Source organism: Pseudophryne corroboree, chromosome 2 (genome assembly GCF_028390025.1).
Source record: "Pseudophryne corroboree isolate aPseCor3 chromosome 2, aPseCor3.hap2, whole genome shotgun sequence".
Lineage (NCBI taxonomy): Eukaryota > Metazoa > Chordata > Amphibia > Anura > Myobatrachidae > Pseudophryne > Pseudophryne corroboree.
In genome coordinates this window covers 513042483-513064726 of record NC_086445.1, presented here as the reverse complement: position 1 = coordinate 513064726, position 22244 = coordinate 513042483, and the positions used below count along the sequence as shown (strand labels likewise).

The following is a 22244-nucleotide window of genomic DNA, read 5'->3' as shown; positions in this document are numbered from 1 at the left end:
GTCTCAACCCATGCCTGATCCTATGTTGCAGGGACCGTCAGGGTCTCATAAGCGCCCACTATCCCAGATTGTTGACACAGATACCGACACGGATTCTGACTCCAGTGTCGATTACGATGATGCAAAGTTACAGCCAAAATTGGCAAAATCCATTCAATATATGATTATGGCAATAAAAGATGTTTTGCACATCACAGAGGAACCCCCTGTCCCTGACAAGAGGGTACATATGTACAAGGGAAAGAAGCCTGAGGTAACCTTTCCCCCCTCACACGAGCTGAACGAGTTATGTGAAAAAGCTTGGGAATCTCCAGATAAAAGACTGCAGATTTCCAAAAGGATTCTTATGGCGTATCCTTTCCCGTCAACGGATAGGTTACGATGGGAATCCTCCCCTAGGGTGGACAAAGCATTAACACGCTTATCCAAGAAGGTAGCCCTCCCGTCCCAGGATTCGGCTACCCTCAAAGATTCTGCTGACCGCAAAAAGGAGATTACCCTGAAGTCCATTTATACACATTCAGGTACCTTACTCAGACCGGCAATTGCGTCGGCCTGGGTGTGTAGTGCTGTAGCGGCATGGACGGATACCTTATCTGAGGGGATGGATACCCTAGATAAGGATACTATTTTATTGACCCTGAGGCATATAGGAGATGTTGTCCTATATATGAGAGATGCTCAAAGAGACATTAGTCTACTGGGTTCTAGAATAAACGCTATGTCGATTTCTGCCAGAAGAGTCCAATGGACACGGCAATGGACAGGTGATGCCAACTCAAAAAGGCATATGGAGGTTTTACCTTACAAGGGTTAGGTATTGTTTGAGGAAGGTCTCTCGGACCTAGTCTCCACAGCTACAGCTGGAAAATCAAATTTCTCTTACGTCCTAGAGGATGCTGGGGACTCCGTAAGGACCATGGGGTGTAGACGGGCTCCGCAGGAGATAGGGCACCTAAAAAGAACTTTGACTATGGGTGTGCACTGGCTCCTCCCTCTATGCCCCTCCTCCAGACCTCAGTTAGGTAGATTCTGTGCCCAGAGGAGAAAGGGTACACTGCAGAGAGCTCTCCAGAGTTTTTTGTTTTAAAAGAATTTTGTTAGGTTTTTTATTTTCAGGGAGTCCTGTTGGCAACAGGCTCCCTGCATCGTGGGACTGAGGAGAGAGAAGCAGGGCTGGCTTTACGGTTGGGCTCTGTTTCTAGGCTACTGGACACCATTAGCTCCAGAGGGTGTCGGAACACAGGTCTCATCTGGGGTTCGTCCCGGAGCCGCGCCGCCGTCCTCCTCACAGATGCCGAAGATAGAAGCCGGGTGAGTATGAGAAGGCAGAAGACATCAGGCGGCAGAAGACATCAGATCTTCATGAGGTAAGGCGCGCAGCGGTAAGCTGCGCGCCATTGCTCCCACTATACACACACACAGAGCAGCACTGAAGGGTGCAGAGCGCTGGGGGGGGCGCCCTGGGCAGCAATATTCCTCACTTCTGGGCATGTTAACATGGATTAGGCTGCGGAGGCAGTAATTCCAAGAATCCCAAAATAAGCACTGGGACCGAAGCCCGCCGTCGGGTGGGCGGGGCTTGATCCTCAGCACTAACCAGCGCCATTTTCTCCACAGAGGCTGCATGCTGAACGCTGGCTCCCTGGTCTCTCCCCTGCTGAACTTCACAGGCTGGAAAAAAGAGGAGGGGGGCACATTGGCGACGCAGTGAGTGGGAATTGGAATATTATTATATTAAAAAGCGCTATCTGGTCATATTTTTCCACAGTGTTATTAAGCGCTGGGTGTGTGCTGGCATACTCTCTCTCTGTCTCTCCTAAGGGCCTGGTTGGGGTTTTGTCCCCTTGTAGGTTAATCCCTGTGTGTGTGGGGTGTCGGTACGTGGTGTCGACATGTCTGAAGCGGAAGGCTTCTCCAAGGAGGAGGTGGAGCAAATGAGTGGTGTTCCCGTCGGTTGTGCCGACTCCGGAATGGATGGACATGTGGCATATGTTGAATGCAAGTGTGGCATCTTTACATAAAAGGCTTGATAAGGCTGAATTAAGGGGGACATCAGGGGGTCAATCCTCGGATTGGACCAACTCACAGGGCCCGTCGGGGTCTCAAAAGTGTCCCTTAACACAAGACACTACTACCGACACGGATTCTGATTCCAGTGTCGACTATGATGAAGTAAAATTGCACCCTAGGGTGACTAAAACCATTCAGTGTATGATTGTGGCAATAAGGGATGTGTTGCATATTGAGGATGAACCCTCGGTCCCCGACACAAGGGTACACATGTTTAAGGAAAAGAAACAGACTGTAAGCTCTCACGAGCAGGGCCCTCTTCCCTCATGTGCTTACCCTTTTCTTACTTTAATAATCTTCAGCTGCACCAAATCCAGCAGTCTTCTGCCACCTGATACTTATTCCAGTGTCATCTGCTGATGTAGCTATGTTTATTTACCCTGTACTTGTCCTATATTGTCGTCAACTGTAATGGGCCCTACTCACTGGCCGAGGTGCCCGACGGCCGATACGGCCGACGAGCGACCCGGCGGCGGGGGGGGCAGTGACGGGGGGAGTGAAGCTTCTTCACTCCCCCCGTCACCCGGCTCCATAGACGTGCAGGCAAATATGGACGAGATCGTCCATATTGGCCTGCATGCACAGCCGACAGGAGACCAGCGATGAACGAGCGCGGGGACGCGCATCGTTCATCGCTTAAGTCTCCACACTGAAAGATATGAACGAGATCTCGTTCATTTATGAACGAGATCGTTCATATCTTTCAAAATATCGGCCAGTGTGTAGGGCCCATTAGTTGCTGTTTTCCTGTTTGATTATTTGTTTATGTACTCTGTAATTGGGCGCTGCGGAACCCTTGTGGCGCCATATAAATAAAGGATAATAATAATAATAATATTAATTTTCCCACATCTCATGAATTAAATGATTTCTTTGGAAAAGCTTGGGAGACTCCGGAAAAGAGACCGCAGATCCCCAAAAGAATTTATATGGCATACCCCTTCCCTAAGCAGGACAGGGAGATTTGGGAATCACCCCCCACTGTGGACAAGGCCCTGACGCGCTTGTCCAAGAAAGTGGCGCTACCGTCTCCTGACACAGCGGCCCTTAAGGACCCTGCAGATCGCAGGCAAGAAACTACCTTAAAGTGTATTTATTCTCATACGGGTGCTGTGCTAAGACCGACAATTGCGTCAGCATGGGTGTGTAGCGCAATTGCAGCTTGGACAGATGAGCTGACAGATCAATTTGATAATATGGATAAGGATACTATATTCTTAACTCTAGTCCATATTAAAGACGCAGTCTTATTTATGAGGGATGCTCAAAGGGACATTGGACTGCTAGCTTCTAGGGCCAATGCCATGTCTATCTCGGCGAGAAGATCCTTATGGACTCGCCAATGGACGGGTGATGCGGATTCCAAAAAACATACAGCAAAAGAAAGTAACACCCTATCAGATGCAGTCCTTTCGGTCGCACAAGTCCAGAAGAGGTCGGGGATCCTCTTTCCTCGCCAGAGGTAAGGGCAGAGGCAAAAGAGCACCTGCTTCGGCAGGTGCCCAGGACCAAAAGTCCTCCCCGGCTGCTCCAAAACCCACAGCATGACGCTGGGGCTCCCCTGAGGGTGCGGTGCGGGGCACGTCTTCGACTTTTCAGTCAGACCTGGGTCAGATCATACCTGAATCCCTGGGTGTAAGAAATAGTTTCCCAGGGGTACAAACTGGAATTCGAGGAGGTGCCCCCGCGCCGATTTTTCAAATCGGCCCTACCAGCTTCCACATCGGAAAGGGATGTAGTGTTATCTGCAATTCAAACGCTGTGTATACAGCAAGTGATAATCAAGGTTCCCCTGCACCAGCAGGGAAGAGGTTACTACTCAACCCTATTTGTGGTCCCGAAACCGGACGGTTCGGTCAGACCTATTTTGAATCTGAAATCCCTAAACCTGTACATAAAAAGATTCAAATTCAAAATGGAATCACTCAGAGCAATAATAGCCAACATGGATGAGGGGGAGTTTATGGTGTCTCTGGACATAAAGGATGCGTACCTTCATGTCCCCATATATGCCCCCCATCAGGAATACCTGAGATTCGCTGTACAGGATTGTCATTACCAATTTCAGACGTTGCCGTTTGGACTTTCCACGGCCCCGAGGATTTTCACCAAGAAAATGGCGGAAATGATGGTGGTCCTGCGCAAGCATGGAGTCACAATTATCCCATACTTGGACGATCTCCTGATAAAAGCGAGATCAAGGGAGAAATTGCTGAGCAGTGTGGCGCTCTCTCTGAGAGTGCTCCAGCAACACGGTTGGATTTTAAATCTATCGAAGTCGCAGTTGATTCCGACAACTCGACTGCGGTTCCTAGCTATGATACTGGATACGTAACAAATGAAGGTCTTCCTCCCAATAGAGAGAGCCCAGGACATCCAGAACATGGTCAGAGACCTGCTAAAACCGAAAAGGGTGTCAGTCACCAATGCAATCGAGATCTGGGAAAAATGGTGGCGGCCTACGAGGCCATTCCCTTCGGAAGGTTCCATGCAAGGACTTTTCAATGGGACCTTCTGGACAAGTGATCCGGGTCCCATCTGCACTTACATCGGAAAATAACTCTGTCCCCAGGGGCCAGAGTGTCTCTCCTGTGGTGGTTGCAAAGTGCTCACCTGCTGGAGGGTCGCCAGTTCGGAATTCAGGACTGGATCCTGGTTACCACGGACGCGAGACTCCGAGGATGGGGAGCGGTCACACAGGGAGAAAAATTTCAGGGACTTTGGTCAGACCAGGAGTCCTGTCTACACATCAATGTGTTGGAACTCAGGGCCATTTACAACGGCCTTCGACAAGCGGAGAGTCTTCTTCGAAACCTACCGGTTCTGATTCAATCAGACAATGTCACAGCAGTGGCTCATGTGAACCGCCAAGGCGGGACAAGAAGCAGAGTCGCGATGGCGGAAGCCACCAGGATTCTTCGCTGGGCGGAAAATCATGTAAGCGCTCTGTCGGCTGTCTTCATTCCGGGAGTGGACAACTGGGAAGCAGACTTCCTCAGCAGACACGATCTCCATCCAGGAGAGTGGGGACTACATCAAGAAGTCTTTACAGACATAACACGTCTTTGGGGAACTCCTCAAATAGACATGATGGCGTCACGCCTCAACAAAAAGCTTCGGAGGTATTGTGCCAGGTCTCGGGACCTTCAGGCAGTGGCAGTAGACGCTCTGATAACACCGTGGGTGTTCAAATCGGTCTACGTGTTTCCTCTTCTTCCTCTCATCACAAAAGTGTTGAGGATCATAAGGCAAAGAAGAGTACAGATGATACTTGTTGTCCCAGACTGGCCTCGAAGGGCCTGGTACTCAGATCTACAAGAGATGCTCACAGGAGATCCCTGGCCTCTTCCTCTGAGGGAAGACCTGTTGCAACAGGGGCCCTGTGTATTTCAGGACTTACCGCGGTTACATTTGACGGCATGGCGGTTGAACGCCGAATCCTAGCGAAAAAGGGGATTCCGGAAGAGGTCATCCCTACTTTAATAAAGGCTAGGAAGGAGGTGACGGTTAAGCATTATCACCGTATCTGGCGAAAGTATGTGTCTTGGTGTGAGACCAAGAATGCACCTACGGAAGATTTTCATCTGGGTCGTTTTCTCCGCTTCCTACAGACAGGAGTGGATATGGGCCTGAAATTAGGCTCTGTTAAGGTTCAGATTTCGGCCCTCTCGATTTTCTTTAAGAAGGAATTGGCTTCTCTTCCAGAAGTCCAGACGTTTGTAAAGGGAGTGCTACACATCCAGCCTCCTTTTGTGCCTCCAGTGGCACCGTGGGACCTCAACGTGGTGTTGCAGTTCCTAAAATCACACTGGTTTGAACCGCTTAACAAGGTTGAGTTGAAATTTCTTACTTGGAAGGTGGTCATGTTGTTGGCCTTGGCATCAGCAAGGCGATTATCAGAATTGGCGGCTTTGTCACACAAAAGCCCCTACTTGATTTTTCATGTGGATCGAGCTGAATTGAGGACACGTCCGCAATTTTTGCCTAAGGTGGTTTCTTCATTCCATGTGAATCAACCTATTGTGGTGCCTGTGGCTACAAGTGACCTGGAGGATTCCAGATCCCTGGACGTAGTCGGGGCCTTAAAGATTTATGTAGCCAGGACGGCTAGAATTAGGAAAACAGAGGCTCTGTTTGTCCTGTATGCGGCCAATAAGATTGGTGCACCTGCTTCGAAGCAGACTATTGCTCGCTGGATCTGTAATACGATTCAGCAGGCTCACTCTACGGCTGGATTGCCGGTACCAAATTCGGTTAAGGCCCATTCCACTAGGAAGGTGGGCTCTTCTTGGGTGGCTGCCCGAGGCGTCTCGGCATTACAACTTTGCCGAGCGGCGACTTGGTCGGGGTCAAACACTTTTGCTATATTCTACAAGTTTGATATCCTGGCTGATGAGGACCTAGCGTTTGCACAGTCGGTGCTGCAGAGTCATACGCACTCTCCCGCCCGATTGGATGCTTTGGTACAAACCCCATGGTCCTTATGGAGTCCCCAGCATCCTCTAGGACGTAAGAGAAAATAAGATTTTAAACCTACCGGTAAATCTGTTTCTCCTAGTCCGTAGAGGATGCTGGGCGCCCGTCCCAGTGCGGAAACTCTGCAAGACTTGTATATAGTTGTTGCTTACATAAGGGTTATGTTACAGTTGAAATCGGTCTTGGACCGTTACTGTTGTTGTTCATACGGTTAACTGGTTATGTATGATCCAGGTTACATGGTATGATTGGTGTGGGCTGGTATGAATCTTGCCCTTGGATTTCTAAATCCTTCCTTGTATTGTCCATCTCCTCTGGGCACAGTACTCTAGCTGAGGTCTGGAGGAGGGGCATAGAGGGAGGAGCCAGTGCACACCCATAGTCAAAGTTCTTTTTAGGTGCCCTATCTCCTGCGGAGCCCGTCTATACCCCATGGTCCTTACGGAGTCCCCAGCATCCTCTACGGACTAGGAGAAATAGATTTACCGGTAGGTTTAAAATCTTATTTTTTTTACCTTATGTTCCCTCACAGCATAAGAAAGTTCCGCATTATCAAATGCAGTCCTTTCGGTCACAAAGAAACAAGAAAGTGCGAGGTGCGTCCTTTCTTGCCAGAGGTAGGGGCAGAGAAAAAAAGCTGCACAACACAGCTAGTTCCCAGGAACAGAAGTCCTCCCGGCCTCTACAAAATCTACCGAATGACGCTGGGGCTCCACTGGCAGAGTCCGGCCCAGTGGGGGCACGTCTTCGGAGTTTCAGCCACATCTGGGTTCACTCCCAGGTGGATCCCTGGGCAATAGAAATTGTTTCTCAGGGTTACAAGCTGGAATTCGAAGAAGTGCCTCCTCCCCGATTTTTCAAATCTGCCCTACCAACTTCTCCCCAGGAAAGGGAGATAGTGTTATATGCAATACAAAAATTGTATCTTCAACAGGTGGTGGTCAAGGTTCCCCTTCTCAAACAAGGAAAGGGATATTACTCGACCATGTTTGTAGTCCCGAAACCGGACGGTTCGGTCAGACCCATATTAAATTTGAAATCTCTGAACCTATACTTGAAAAGGTTCAAGTTCAAGATGGAATCGCTAAGAGCGGTCATCGCAAGCCTGGAAAGGGGGGGATTTTATGGTGTCCCTGGACATTAAGGATGCATACCTTCATGTCCCCATTTATCCACCTCATCAGGCGTACCTCAGATTTACGGTACAGGACTGTCATTACCAATTTCAGACGTTGCTGTTTGGTCTCTCCACGGCCCCGAGAATTTTCACCAAGGTAATGGCGGAAATGATGGTGCTCCTGCGCAAGCAAGGTGTCACAATTATCCCGTACTTGGACGATCTCCTCATAAAAGCGAGATCAAGAGAGCAGTTGCTAAACAGCGTATCACTTTCACTGAAAGTGTTACAGCAACAAGGCTGGATTCTCAATATCCCGAAGTCGCAGTTGGTTCCTACAACTCGTCTGTCTTTCTTGGGCATGATTCTGGACACGGACCAGAAGAGGGTTTATCTCCCGATAGAAAAGGCCCAGGAACTCATGACTCTTGTCAGGAACCTATTGAAACCAAAACAGGTGTCAGTGCATCACTGCATTCGAGTCCTGGGAAAGATGGTGGCATCATACGAGGCCATTCCCTTCGGCAGGTTCCATGCGAGGACTTTTCAATGGGACCTACTGGACAAGTGGTCCGGGTCACATTTACAGATGCATCGGTTGATCACCCTGTCCCCCAGGGCCAGGGTATCACTCCTGTGGTGGCTGCAGAGTGCTCACCTTCTCGAGGGCTGCAGATTCGGCATTCAGGGCTGGATCCTGTTGACCACAGACGCAAGCCTCCGAGGTTGGGGAGCAGTCACACAGGGAAGAAATTTCCAAGGTCTTTGGTCAAGTCAAGAGAAATGTCTTCACATCAACATCCTGGAACTAAGGGCCATATACAACGCCCTATGTCAAGCGGAGACCTTACTTCGCGACCAACCGGTTCTGATCCAGTCAGACAACGTCACCGCAGTGGCTCATGTAAACCGCCAAGGCGGCACAAGGAGCAGAGTGGCGATGGCAGAAGCCACCAGAATTCTTCGCTGGGCGGAGAATCACGTAAGCGCACTGTCAGCAGTGTTCATTCCGGGAGTGGACAACTGGGAAGCAGACTTCCTCAGCAGACACGACCTACATCCGGGAGAGTGGGGACTTCATCAGGAAGTCTTCGCACAGATTACAAGTCGGTGGGAACTGCCACAGATAGACATGATGGCGTCCCGCCTCAACAAAAAGCTACAGAGGTATTGCGCAAGGTCAAGAGACCCTCAGGCAGTAGCTGTAGACGCCCTAGTGACACCGTGGGTGTTCCGGTCGGTCTATGTATTTCCTCCTCTTTCTCTCATACCCAAGGTGTTGAGGATAATAAGACAAAGAGGAGTGAGAACAATCCTCATTGTTCCAGATTGGCCACGGAGGACCTGGTACCGGATCTGCAGGAAATGCTCACAGAAGATCCGTGGCCTCTTCCTCTGAGACCGGACCTGTTGCAGCAGGGGCCCTGTCTGTTCCAAGACTTACCGCGGCTGCATTTGACGGCATGGCGGTTGAACGCCGGATCCTAGCAGAGAAAGGCATTCCGGTTGAGGTCATCCCTACGCTGATAAAGGCTAGGAAGGATGTAACGTCAAAACATTATCACCGTATATGGCGAAAATATGTTTCTTGGTGTGAGGCCAGGAATGCTCCTACGGAAGAATTCCATCTGGGCCGTTTCCTTCACTTCCTACAAACTGGAGTGAATTTGGGCCTAAAATTAGGCTCTATTAAGGTCCAGATTTCGGCCTTATCCATTTTCTTTCAAAAAGAATTGGCTTCTCTTCCAGAAGTTCAGACTTTTGTAAAAGGAGTGCTGCATATTCAGTCTCCTTTTGTGCCTCTGGTGGCACCTTGGGACCTTAACGTGGTGTTAAGTTTTCTAAAATCACACTGGTTTGAACCACTTAAAACGGTGGAGTTGAAATATCTCACGTGGAAGGTGGTCATGTTGTTAGCCTTGGCTTCGGCTAGGCGAGTTTCGGAATTGGCGGCTTTATCACATAAAAGCCCCTATCTGGTTTTCCATATGGATAGAGCGGAGTTGCGGACCCGTCCTCAATTCCTACCTAAGGTGGTCTCATCCTTTCATATGAACCAACCTATTGTGGTGCCTGTGGCTATGCGTGACTTGGAGGATTCCGAGTTACTTGATGTGGTCAGGGCTTTGAAAATTTACGTAGCCAGGACGGCTAGAGTCAGGAAAACTGAAGCGCTGTTTGTCCTATATGCAACCAACAAGATTAGTGCCCCTGCTTCAAAGCAGACTATTGCTCGCTGGATTTGTAACACGATTCAGCAAGCGCATTCTACGGCTGGTTTGCCGTTGCCGAAATCGGTCAAGGCCAATTCCACGAGGAAAGTGGGCTCTTCTTGGGCGGCTGCCCGAGGGGACTCGGCACTACAGCTGTGTCGAGCTGCTACTTGGTCGGGTTCAAACACCTTTGCAAAATACTATAAGTTTGATACCCTGGCTGAGGAGGACCTCATGTTTGCTCAATCGGTGCTGCAGAGTCACCCGCCCTCTCCTGCCCGTTTGGGAGCTTTGGTATAATCCCCATGGTCCTTACGGAGTCCCCAGCATCCTCTAGGACGTTGGAGAAAATAAGGTTTTAAACCTACCGGTAAATCTTTTTCTCGTAGTTCATAGAGGATGCTGGGCGCCCGTCCCAAGTGCGGACTACTTCTGCAATACTTGTATATAGTTATTGTTTCAATAAGGGTTATGTTATAGTTGCATCGGTCCTGCACTGATGCTATGTTGTTTTTTCATACTGTTAACTGTGTAGTTATCACAAGTTGTACGGTATGATTGGTGTGGCTGGTATGAATCTTGCCCTGGATTAACAAAATCCTTTCCTCGTACTGTCCGTCTCCTCTGGGCACAGTTTCTCTAACTGAGGTCTGGAGGAGGGGCATAGAGGGAGGAGCCAGTGCACACCCAGAACTAAAGTCTTTCTTAAAGTGCCCATGTCTCCTGCGGAGCCCGTCTATTCCCATGGTCCTTACGGAGTCCCCAGCATCCTCTACGGCACAGGTGGCCAAAAGGTCGATCGCGATCTACTGGTAGCTCGCAGAGCTCCCGCCGGTAGATCGCGACCAACTTCTGCTTTCCAGTGTAACTTGCCACCTCTGTGAGTACCGTTCCCAATGATGCATTGCGCGGGTGACGTCATGTCGTCAGCCGCGCTATGCATCATTGGGAACGCGAACTGAGGAGCCTCTGCGCCTGTTGGATCTTGTTTGATCCAGTCAGCTCAGGCGGGAACAGGCACACTGACAGTGCCAGCCCAGTGGGGAGCCAGCCAGCGATCCAGCCACCGGGGATCCAGCAGACCAGGCAGTTCAGGTACATTGTCTTGGAGGGGAAGGCTCAGCACTAATGGAATAATTAAAAGAGGGCTTATTTTAAGTGTTGCTACTTGAGCAGGGCATCACTCATGGCAGTTTGCATTGAAGGGCAAGTGGAGCCATTGCTATTCCTCCTGGAATTTTGCCATAACCTGTAATATTTTTATATATGTGTTATTACTGACTTGTCTAATTTGACATATCATTTTTTAGCCTGCCTGCAATGAATTTGCTAATAGCTCCCCACTCAGTTCCTGTGCTCAGCATGTGATGCAGAGAATGACCATATCTGTAATCTTGCACTGTGGGGGCATATCTAGCACTGTGGGCACATGGCACTGTGGGGGCATATCTGTATCTGACACTGTGGGGGCATATCTGGCCCTGTGGGGGCATATCTGGCACTGTGGGGGCATATGTGTATCTGGCACTGTGGGGGCATATGTGTTTTGATGTTTTTACCTGTGGGGGCCAATGTGTTATTTCGTGCGAGACAGTCATTACACTCTGTGCAGCAAGGCTACGTCCCTTTTTTAGTTATAACACGCCCACTTTTTTGTTATGCGACGCCCCTTTTTTTGGGTGCGCGCCTGCGGCACGCACTATTATTCCACCTAGGTAGATCACAAAAGCTTTTCAGCTTTCAAAGTAGATCGCCGACTCCAAAAGTCTGGCCACCCCTGCTCTACGGACTACGACAAAAAGATTTACCGGTAGGTTTAAAATCTTATATTTTTTTTCTCCCAAAGCAGTGAAAAAAAAAATTATAAACCCTCCCACAAAAAAACCCAATTATCCTTTCACAGAAAACTTTCCGCAAGAATTAATGTCCTTTTCTCAGTATCCGCCTATCGGTATCGAGCCTTTCTACAACTTTTACTGGTGATGTAAAAGAATATAATAATAATAATAATAATAATAATGCCAGACCTATTCAATTAGCAGGATTTACAGTACCTCGCGCACGATTCCCCAGAGTCAAACTTAACCTGCGTAAAACCCCCCCAGAAAATTGGGTCGTGCGCGGGAGAAAACCCAATGATACTGACCACTGACAATGTTGGCAACTGGAATCCCGGCTAACAGGCTATTCCCACTCGTGGGTGTCCACGACACTCAGAGTGGGAATAGAACCTGTGGCGAGCACAGCAAGCTCGCAAGGGGACTCTTTGTGCTCGCCCTGCTCCCGGTATACTGACGGCTGGCATCCCGACCATCAGTATATCATACTGATCCCTTTCCCCGCACCATAGGAATTTTTGCCTGCAGTTAGTTAAACCCCCACGAATAATTGAATACACCCAAAGTGCTTTTCATTTGCCTTTACAGCACAGAATACAAAACAAGCTTAAAAGTAGATACTAGTGAAAGGCTTCAGTAAATATAGTAGATAAATTTTGAGTCTATTTATGAAGGATTCTAGAGTTGTCGCTACTCGAACTGTGTGGGGAAGAGAGTTCCATAGAGTCGGAGCCATGAAGCTGAAAGCTCGACCCCCCCAGATGAAGTCAGGGAGATTCTAGGTACAGTACTGTTAATAGTCCTTCATCTACAGATCAAAAGAACAACTGACAATCGACTACAGGTATTTGCCCCCAAACACTGGAAAACAGACAAAAACTGTCATTCAGACAAATTGGTTACATAACGGACAATGTTTGTCCATTTTCCAGTGTGGGAGCAAATGGTCAACTGTCATTTGTTCTCATCCATTACCAGCTTTTAATTCCAACCAGCCAGATCTGGCAGATTATCTGCCAGATAATTGTATAGTGTATGCCCATTTTAAAATGGGTACATACCGGTAGATATCTCTGCAGATCAATCTATCTGCTGACGATACACACTGACCAACCACCACTGCCATCTACAGATATATCTGTTGTTGAGGACATTGGCCAATAAATCTTTCCTCCATACACACTGGCAGATCGTTGTCATGAAATGTGCCAAATATTCCTGAAATTTACATAATGGGCTGGCCTTCTTATGAGCACACCGGAAAAGGAAATAGACTTTTTTTCCTTTTTTTTTTTTTCTCCCACTGTCTTTCTCTCGCCTCTCTCTCTCTCTTTCTCTCTCTCTCTCTCTCTCGCTCTCTCTTCCTCCCTCTCTCCTCTCTCCCTCCCTCCATCTCCCACCGTCTCTCTCTCACACTCCTTCCGTCTCCCTGTCTTTCTCCTTCCATCTCCTGCTGTCTAATTTCCCCTCTGTGTGTCTCTCTCTCTCTCTTTCTCTCTCTCTCTCTTGCTGATAATGTAACCCAACATTACAGTTGGTATCACTCATCACATCCTATCATCTGGTATTGTCCTTACATGATAGGCATCATAGCAGTACAATGGGATTGGGGTCGAAATGCCGGCGGTTAGAATACCGGCCACGGCATCCCAACAGGGGAAAGGTACATATACTTACCTTCCCCCCCCATTGCCCCCTGACCCTAACTCTCCCTTCTCACAGCCTAAACCTACCCCCCTCACCCTGCAGCCTAAACGTGTCACCCTTCCCCCCCCGGGTGCAGCTTACCTCTCTTGCAGCCCCGCAGATGATTGGAGGGGACCCCGGCGCTGGTGTTGTGTACCTTGTCGGGATTCCGGTGGCAGCATTTTTCCCGTACAATGGATACACTTTCCTTGCACAGTGGCACACCTAGCAGTGCCCTGGATGTACTGTCCTTTAAACTATGGTGGTCCTAGCTCGTACAATGTACACTGACCCTGCATGGTGAAGGTCCTAGCGGTGCCCTGAATGCCCCCCTCCACCCGCAAAAACATACCTGTAAAACCTCCACCCCCCCTGCTATCGCATACCTGTACTACCCCCCCACTATCACATACCTGTACTGCCCCCCCCACTATCGCATACCTGTACTGCCCTCCAACCCCACTATCGCATACCTGTACTGCCCCCCACCCCACTATCGCATACCTGTACTGCCTTCCAACCCCACTATCGCATACCTGTACTGCCCCCCCACCCCACTATCGCATACCTGTACTGCCCCCCCACCCCACTATCGCATACCTGTACTGCCCCCCCACCCCACTATCACATACCTGTACCGCCCCCCCCCTCCCGCTATCACATACCTGTACCGCCTCCTCCTCCCCCCGCTATCACATACCTGTACCGCCTCCCCCTCCTGCTATCACATACCTGTACCGCCTCCTCCTCCCCCCCCCCCCCCGCTATCACATACCTGTACCGCCTCCCCCTCCTGCTATCACATACCTGTACTGCCTCCCCCTCCTGCTATCACATACCTGTACCGCCTCCCCCTCCCCCCCCCGCTATCACATACCTGTACCGCCTCCCCCTCCTGCTATCACATACCTGTACCGCCTCCCCCTCCTGCTATCACATACCTGTACCGCCTCCCCCTCCTGCTATCACATACCTGTACCGCCTCCCCCTCCTGCTATCACATACCTGTACCGCCTCCCCCTCCTGCTATCACATACCTGTACCGCCTCCCCCTCCTGCTATCACATACCTGTACCGCCTTCTCCTCCCCCCCCGCTATCACATACCTGTACCGCCTCCCCCTCCTGCTATCACATACCTGTACCGCCTCCCCCTCCTGCTATCACATACCTGTACCGCCTCCCCCTCCTGCTATCACATACCTGTACCGCCTCCCCCTCCTGCTATCACATACCTGTACCGCCTCCCCCTCCTGCTATCACATACCTGTACCGCCTCCCCCTCCTGCTATCACATACCTGTACCGCCTCCCCCTCCTGCTATCACATACCTGTACCGCCTCCCTCACCTGCAATCACTCACATACCTGTACTGCCTCCCCTCCCCCCTCCAATCACATACCTGCACTGCTGCCCCCCCGCAATCACTCACATAACTGTACTGCCCCCCCTCCCCCCGCAATCGCTCACATACCTGTACGCCTCCGCCCCCCTCCCCCCCCAGCAATCATATACTCGCACATAGCTCCACCCCCAGGTTTGGGCTGGCACACGTTCTCCAGCTGGAATCTGCACATACACGCAGCCCTTCCCCCAGGGCACGGCTGAGGACAGAGCCGGATTAACAGTGGGGCGGAAGAGGAAGTTGTCCCGGGGGCCCCCACACACTGTCCTCACAACTGCAAAAAAACGTAGGAGTACAGCATTTACCTGTCTCTTCTCCGTCCTCCTCGGCAGCTGAGACGTTCCATTTCAGCTGCTGCCGCTGAGGAGCTTCTCTCGCGAGACTGCTGTGAGTGAAGGTCCTCGGCAGCCACAGCTGTAATGGAACGTCTCAGCTGCCGAGGAGGACAGAGGGGAAACAGGTAAATGCTGCACTCTTACCCCCCCCCCCCCCCCCCAACCCTTTACATAACAGGAGCAGGATGACCTATCGCGGGTCGGGCATACACACAGAACGATGCACCAATATATCTGCAGATATATTGCTCATCGTCTGTGCTGCATGGCTGACGCGATATGTCTGTGAATGACAGTGTTCACAGACATATCATTTGTACACACCCGCCGATCAGCCCTGAGCTATTCAACTAGGTGCTGCATCCCTGCTCTTTAAGCCCGAGAGGGTGCACTTAATACAGATTTTTCCAGCTAATTTCTCATCTAGGGGCCTATTCATTAAGGTGAACAGGTCTGTTATGTAACAGACCCATTAACCTTTAGTGCTCCAATGTGTCTGCTGTCAAATGTTTTTTCCCTCTGGCTCTTGCTTTGCACATGCATGAACTTAGTACTTCTCAATAGTATAAACCAGGGCTGGCCAAACCAGTCCTCGAGATCTACCAACAGTTCACATTTTCCAGACCACCTAGCTGGTGCACAGGTGTAGTCATTACTAATTAAGATGTGCTGCATTCATTCCTAACTGACAATTCTACAGATCTCCAGGAGGCCTGGAAAACATGAACTGTTGGTAGATCTCGAGGACCGGTTTGGCCAGCCCTGGTATAAACCTTTTCTTCTAATTAGCAACAAAAGTAATAGTAGTAGGGCTCGCGGTACAGACACTTTTTGCAACTCATGGCAAGTTAGAAACATAATTTTCTGTGCGGTCAGAAACAGAGATCATGCGCCATATCTCCAAATGACAGAAATATTATACCAAAATTTTTCAATGGCTAGATATTTAATAATAGAATAATTCTTACATAGCGCTTTTCAACAAAATGAAAAAAAGTGCTTTACATTTGCAAGGAAGTAACCATTTATGCCTTATAACTGTTTGTCGACATTCAAAAATTTTCATTGTGTTGCTTAGGGATGTCATTATATTTTGGTCAGCCATGACTGGAATGATCTACTTCATGGTGTCTGTTTCAGGTGTACCAGGGTTTGGATATTATCACAAATAAGGTGACTGCCGAGGAGCAGCTTCTCTGCAGACATCACATGATCAGCTTTGTGGATCCTCTAGTTACCAATTTTACTGTAGTAGATTTCCGCAACAAAGCAACGGCTCTGATATCCTTTGCACTTCCACATGCTCCAACCATTACATTAATATACCTCTATCCAGTGCTAGTAAATTACGCTCCTTATCTATGCACATTGAAGATATCTTTGCAAGAGACAAAATCCCAATTGTTGTGGGTGGAACAAACTATTACATTGAGTCACTCCTGTGGAAAGTCCTGGTTAATACGGTACGTGCCTCATGCTTGAACCTTACTTCTCTTCAGTCGCTCCATACTTCAATTTTTTTGTGAACTTTTATTCCGTAATATATGAACTAATTGCTGCTTGACCTACAGGGATCTGAAGTAAAGACAAGTGTTCAAGGACATCAAGGGCAAATCACAACTGATAAGAAATTAGAGCTGGAGACATTAGACAGCCATGAACTTCATGCACGTCTGAAAAATGTGGACCCAGAGATGGCAGCAAAGCTACACCCACATGATAAACGTAAAGTGGCAAGGTGGGCACAGATAGCTGTAAGGCACTATGCTGTCTCCATGCAATAATTGTCAGTTGAATGCATGACTTTGATTCTTGTAGAAGTACAATGAAATGTCAGTGTCTAATGCTGAAGATGAGCATGGCACTAAATAATAGGAAATTCAAGTAAACTATAGTTTTCATTTAAGTATTGGAACAATAACAATAATAGTAGTAGAAAAATGCACTATAATGATGTAAATAGAAGGCAGATGGTGGCACTTAGCAGGTGACAACATAAGTAGGTAATACAACAGCTTCATTTAACTAAGGGCCTGTTTCAGATGGTTTTGTACTAAGATGTTAGAAGATTGGCGCATGCGCAGGATTTGTACTGCACATGCGCTGGTCTTTGGCTGAGAGAGCTCTCACAGTTCCCCAAAGCTACAGCCTGAATTGACAGGCTGTGGACGTTTGGGGAAGGGTCCATGCTAGTGATGGCCAGCGTTCCAGAAAACGGGGGCATGCCGTCCCCATTTTCTGGGAGTGTCAAGGCCAGTATCTGTGTCTTCCAATGCAGATTTCCTGGCCTTGGCTATGGTGCTGTGACTGCCAATCTGAAAAGTTCCAGGCTTACTCAGATGGCCAATGTTTTCGCAGACGATCCGACGCTGTGTCCTCAGGTGCAGCAGCGGATTATAGAATTAGGCAGGAAGCGTTTACTTACACAAGACGCCTTCTGCTCAATTAGCATATTAGCACATTGCTGCTGTGTAGCGACGCGATCTGCGACTATCTCTGAATCAGGCCCTAAATTCAGTGAAACAGCTGACTTAATGTGGAAACCATTTTCAAGTGGCATATGCACACTTTGTTTTTTGTTTAATAATATATCACATAACATCAGAGTAATATGATCTATGCCCTTGTTATGTGACAGGTTTAACCCACTGTATATAAAGTGCAGAAACGGCATTATTCTCTTTTTTGTACTGTGTAACATATTAAGGTGACTGGCCGCAAAACATTCCTATTATCATTTGCATTTATCATTTGTTTGTGTATATAAAAGCAAACTGGATCAGCGGCACTCCGGTGCGCTCCAGACCTCTCACTCTGTGACTGACATGTATAATAAAGATATGCATGTATACATTTGTCTTTCTGGATTCAGCATTATACAGCTGTGCGGTTCCTATGTTCCTTTTGTATAAAGTTCATCGTTGTGTGCATTGTAGGCTAGTAGTTGCTTAGCCAGTCTAGTTGCATACTTCCTAACAAGAATAAACTTGCCTGTAACCCATTTAGGAAATCTTTGTCGTTTTTACTTCTCCCCTCCCTAGGGCTGCAGAAAGATCGGTCTGCAGCTTATTTTGTTTACTGCTGAATGGGATCTCTGTAGGTTTGGGGGTAGAGGACTTTGCCAAGCCCTTTATAAAATGCTTTATGGCCCAGTGACATTATGTTTGCCACACAGGAGCCTACAGGTGTTTGAGGAATCTGGTATCTCTCATACTGAGCACCTGAGACGCCAGCAGGAGGAGGAAGGAGGTGGTCCATTAGGTGGAGCCTTGAGGTTTCCACATCCCTGCATCCTATGGCTACATTCAGACCAGGAAGGTAAGAGCATTTGCTAGGACTAAACCAAAATAAAATTGTTGATTTGCAAGAGAATGTGCAGGACGCTCAGACGTGCTTGTTGTTATTGCCAAATGTTTGTATGTATGTTCATAGAGATGATTATTATTATTATGAGATAGTGAATGCCGGTTGATTTCTTTTCCTATCATTGTGCCTCAGTTCTTAATACCAGGCTGTGTGCCAGGGTGGATGAAATGATAGAGATGGGACTGCTTAAGGAGCTACAAGACTTCCACAAGCGCTACAATGAGAAGGTCATTGCACAATCAGGGTAGGTGTATCACTGGAAAGTGACACAATGTATGCGGAAATGATGGATGATTGCATACACATAGTTATAGTATTACAGCTGTGGGAGGTTAGCAGCACTTGTGACCGTAGCGGTTTTGCCAGGAAGGCTATTTTTCACTGCTGTTAAATACATACAGCATTGATGGGCTGGACATTTTGCATATCAGTTGGTGGGATTTGTTCCTCATTATTTTTACCCTCTGCTGTTTTCACAGTATATATCATCTGGCCATCCGTATTCCTCTACGCTGAGGCAGATCCAGAATCAGTCCGAGCTTGCAGCGTTATACACTACAAAGATGTGCTTGTATTGTGTTTGTGTCTCCACATTCTGAATAGTGGATGCCTGGAACCATTCATCAGAGTGCAGGACGCTGTCAGCTCTCTGGTCTGCTATTTTGTACTACAGAAATGTTAGAGCTGGGGCAGAAACAAACTGCGCTCATCCCTAATAGAAAACTGGGGCTCTGACCCCACACTGATGACACTGAAAACCATCTCATCACTCCTGGCCTCCCTTTCTTTATTATATCCCGTGTGCACATGCTAAAAGAGATCCTTTTCTCATACGTCCTAGAGGATGCTGGGGACACTTCAAGAACCATGGGGTATAGACTGGATCCGCGGGAGACATGGGCACTTTAAGACTTTTAAAGGGTGTGAACTGGCTCCTCCCTCTATACCCCTCCTCCAGACTCCAGTTTTAGAATTGTGCCCAGGCAGACTGGATGCACTCTGAGGAGCTCTACTGAGTTTCTCTGAAAAAGACTTATGTTAGGTTTTTTTATTTCAGGGAGATTGCTGGCAACAATCTCCCTGCTTCGTGGGACTTAGGTGAGAGAAGTTAGACCTACTTCCAGTGAGTTAAAGGCTCTGCTTCTTGGCTACAGGACACCATTAGCTCCTGAGGGTTTGGAACACTAGGTACGCCTAGGGGTTCATTCCCGGAGCCCGTCGTCACCCCCCTTGCAGAGCCAGAAGTCAGAAAAATAGTGTCCCAGGGGTACAAACTAGAGTTTCAAGACATTCCCCCTCGTCGATTTTTCAAATCTGCCTTACCAGCTTCTCTTCCGGACAGGGAGGTGGTATGCGATGCGATACAAAAGTTGTGTCAAAATCAAGTCATTATCAGGGTTCCCCCGTCACAACAGGGAGAAGGCTTTTATTCGAGTCTGTTCGTGGTCCCAAAGACTGACGGCTCGGTCAGACCAATTCTGAACCTAAAATCCCTCAATTTCTACCAAAGAAAATTAAAATTCAAGATGGAATCTCTCCGAGCAGTGATCTCCAGTCTGGAGAAATGGGATTTTATGGTGTCGGTCGACAAAAAGGATGCCTACTTACACGTCCCCATATATCCTCCGCATCAGGCTTACCTGAGGTTTGCCATTCAGGATTGTCATTACCAATTTCAGACATTGCCGTTTGATCTGTCCACGGCTCTGAGGATTTTCACCAAGCTAATGGCGGAAATGATGGTTCTCCTGCGCAAGCAAGGAGTCACAATTATCCCGTACTTGGATGATCTCCTGATAAAGGCGAGATCCAAGGACAAACTGGTGCAGGACATTACGCTCTCCCTGACGGTTCTGCAACAACATGGTTGGCTCCTAAACTTGCCAAAGTCGCAGTTAATTCCGACGAAACGGCTGTCGTTTTTGGGAATGATTCTGGACACAGAATTACAGAGAATTTTTCTTCCAGTGGAAAAGGCTCTAGAAATTCAGAGTCTGGTCAAACAAATTCTGAAACCAGCGAGAGTGTCAATCCTTCAATGCACTCGATTGCTGGGGAAGATGGTGGTGGCCTACGAGGCCATTCAGTTTGGCAGATTCCATGCCAGAGTGTTTCAGTGGGACCTGTTGGACAAGTGGTCCGGATCCCACCTGCACATGCAGCGGAAAATAATCCTGTCCTCCAAGACCAGAATCTCACTCCTGTGGTGGCTGCACAGCTCTCACCTCCTAGAGGGACGCAGGTTCGAGATCCAGAACTGGATCCTAGTGACCACAGATGCGAGTCTCCGAGGCTGGGTAGCAGTCACACAGGGGGAGACCTTCCAGGGAAGATGGTCAAGCCAGGAAATTTGTCTACACATAAAAGTTCTGGAGTTAAGGGCCATTTACAACGGCCTTCGACAAGCGGAACATCTTCGCAATCTGCCCGTCCTGATCCAGTCGGACAATATAACAGCAGTAGTGCACATAAACCGCCAGGGCGGAACAAAGAGCAGAGCGGCAATGGCAGAGGCCACAAAAGTTCTCCGCTTGGCGGAAAGACATACAAGCGCTCTGTCGGCGATCTTCATTCCAGGAGTGGACAACTGGGAAGCAGACTTCCTCAGCAGACACGATCTCCATCCAGGAGAGTGGGGTCTTCATCAAGAGGTCTTTGCAGAAGTGACAAGTCGTTGGGGAATTCCTCAAATAGACATGATGGCGTCTCGCCTCAACAAGAAACTTCAGAGATATTGTTCCAGGTCGAGAGACCCTCAAGCAATAGCAGTGGACGCCCTAGTGACACCATGGGTGTTTCAGTCGGTGTATGTGTTCCCTCCGCTTCCACTCATTCCAAAGGTGCTACGGATCATAAGAAGAACAAAGGTTCAGGCGATCCTCATTGTTCCGGACTGGTCAAGGAGGGCTTGGTATCCAGATCTTCAGGAATTACTCATACGAGATCCCTGGCCTCTTCCTCTACGACAGGATCTGTTACAGCAGGGTCCGTGCGTATATCAAGGCTTACCGCGGCTACGTTTGACGGCTTGGCGGTTGAGCGCCGGATCCTAGCCCGAAAGGGTATTCTCAGTGAAGTTATTCCCACACTTCTTCAGGCTAGAAAAGGAGTGACGGCGAAACATTACCACCGTATTTGGAGAAAATATGTGCTCCTACAGAAGAATTTCAGTTAGGACGTTTTCTCCATTTTCTGCAAGCAGGTGTGGATGCGGGCCTAAAGTTGGGCTCCATTAAAGTGCAAATTTCAGCCTTATCGATTTTCTTCCAAAAACAATTGGCCTCCCTTCCAGAAGTTCAGACTTTTTTGTGAAAGGCGTGTTGCACATCCAACCTCTCTTTGTGGCACCGTGGGATCTTAATGTGGTGTTGCAATTCCTTCAATCTCATTGGTTTGAACCTTTACAAAAGGTGGAGTTGAAATTCCTCACTTGGAAAGTGGTCATGCTGTTGGCCTTGGTATCCGCCAGGCGGGTGTCTGAATTGGCGGCCTTATCTCACAAGAGCCCTTATTTGATCTTTCATGAAGATAGAGCAGAATTGAGGACTCGTCAGCAGTTTCTGCCGAAAGTGGTTTCATCGTTCCACTTGAACCAGCCTATTGTGGTGCCAGTGGCTACTGACGCCTTGCTGGAATCGAAGCTTCTCGATGTAGTAAGAGCTTTGACAATTTATGTCGCCAGAACGGCTCAGTTTAGGAAAACAGAAGCTCTGTTTGTCCTGTATGCTCACAATAA

General features: G+C 48.5%; 1 protein-coding gene across 3 annotated transcripts in view; it reads left to right on the top strand.

Annotated features, from left to right (window-relative positions):
* Window positions 1-22244, top strand: part of TRIT1 (tRNA isopentenyltransferase 1) — a 58247-nt gene that overhangs the window by 19850 nt on the left and 16153 nt on the right. For 2 of the 3 annotated variants that reach the window (XM_063954081.1, XM_063954082.1), the window contains exons 2-6: window positions 16283-16425; window positions 16512-16605; window positions 16714-16880; window positions 18318-18460; window positions 18641-18752. In XM_063954081.1, coding sequence (XP_063810151.1) covers window positions 16283-16425; window positions 16512-16605; window positions 16714-16880; window positions 18318-18460; window positions 18641-18752 — 659 coding nt within the window. The remainder of the gene's footprint in view (window positions 1-16282; window positions 16426-16511; window positions 16606-16713; window positions 16881-18317; window positions 18461-18640; window positions 18753-22244) is intronic. The other variant, XM_063954083.1, reaches the window with a different exon arrangement.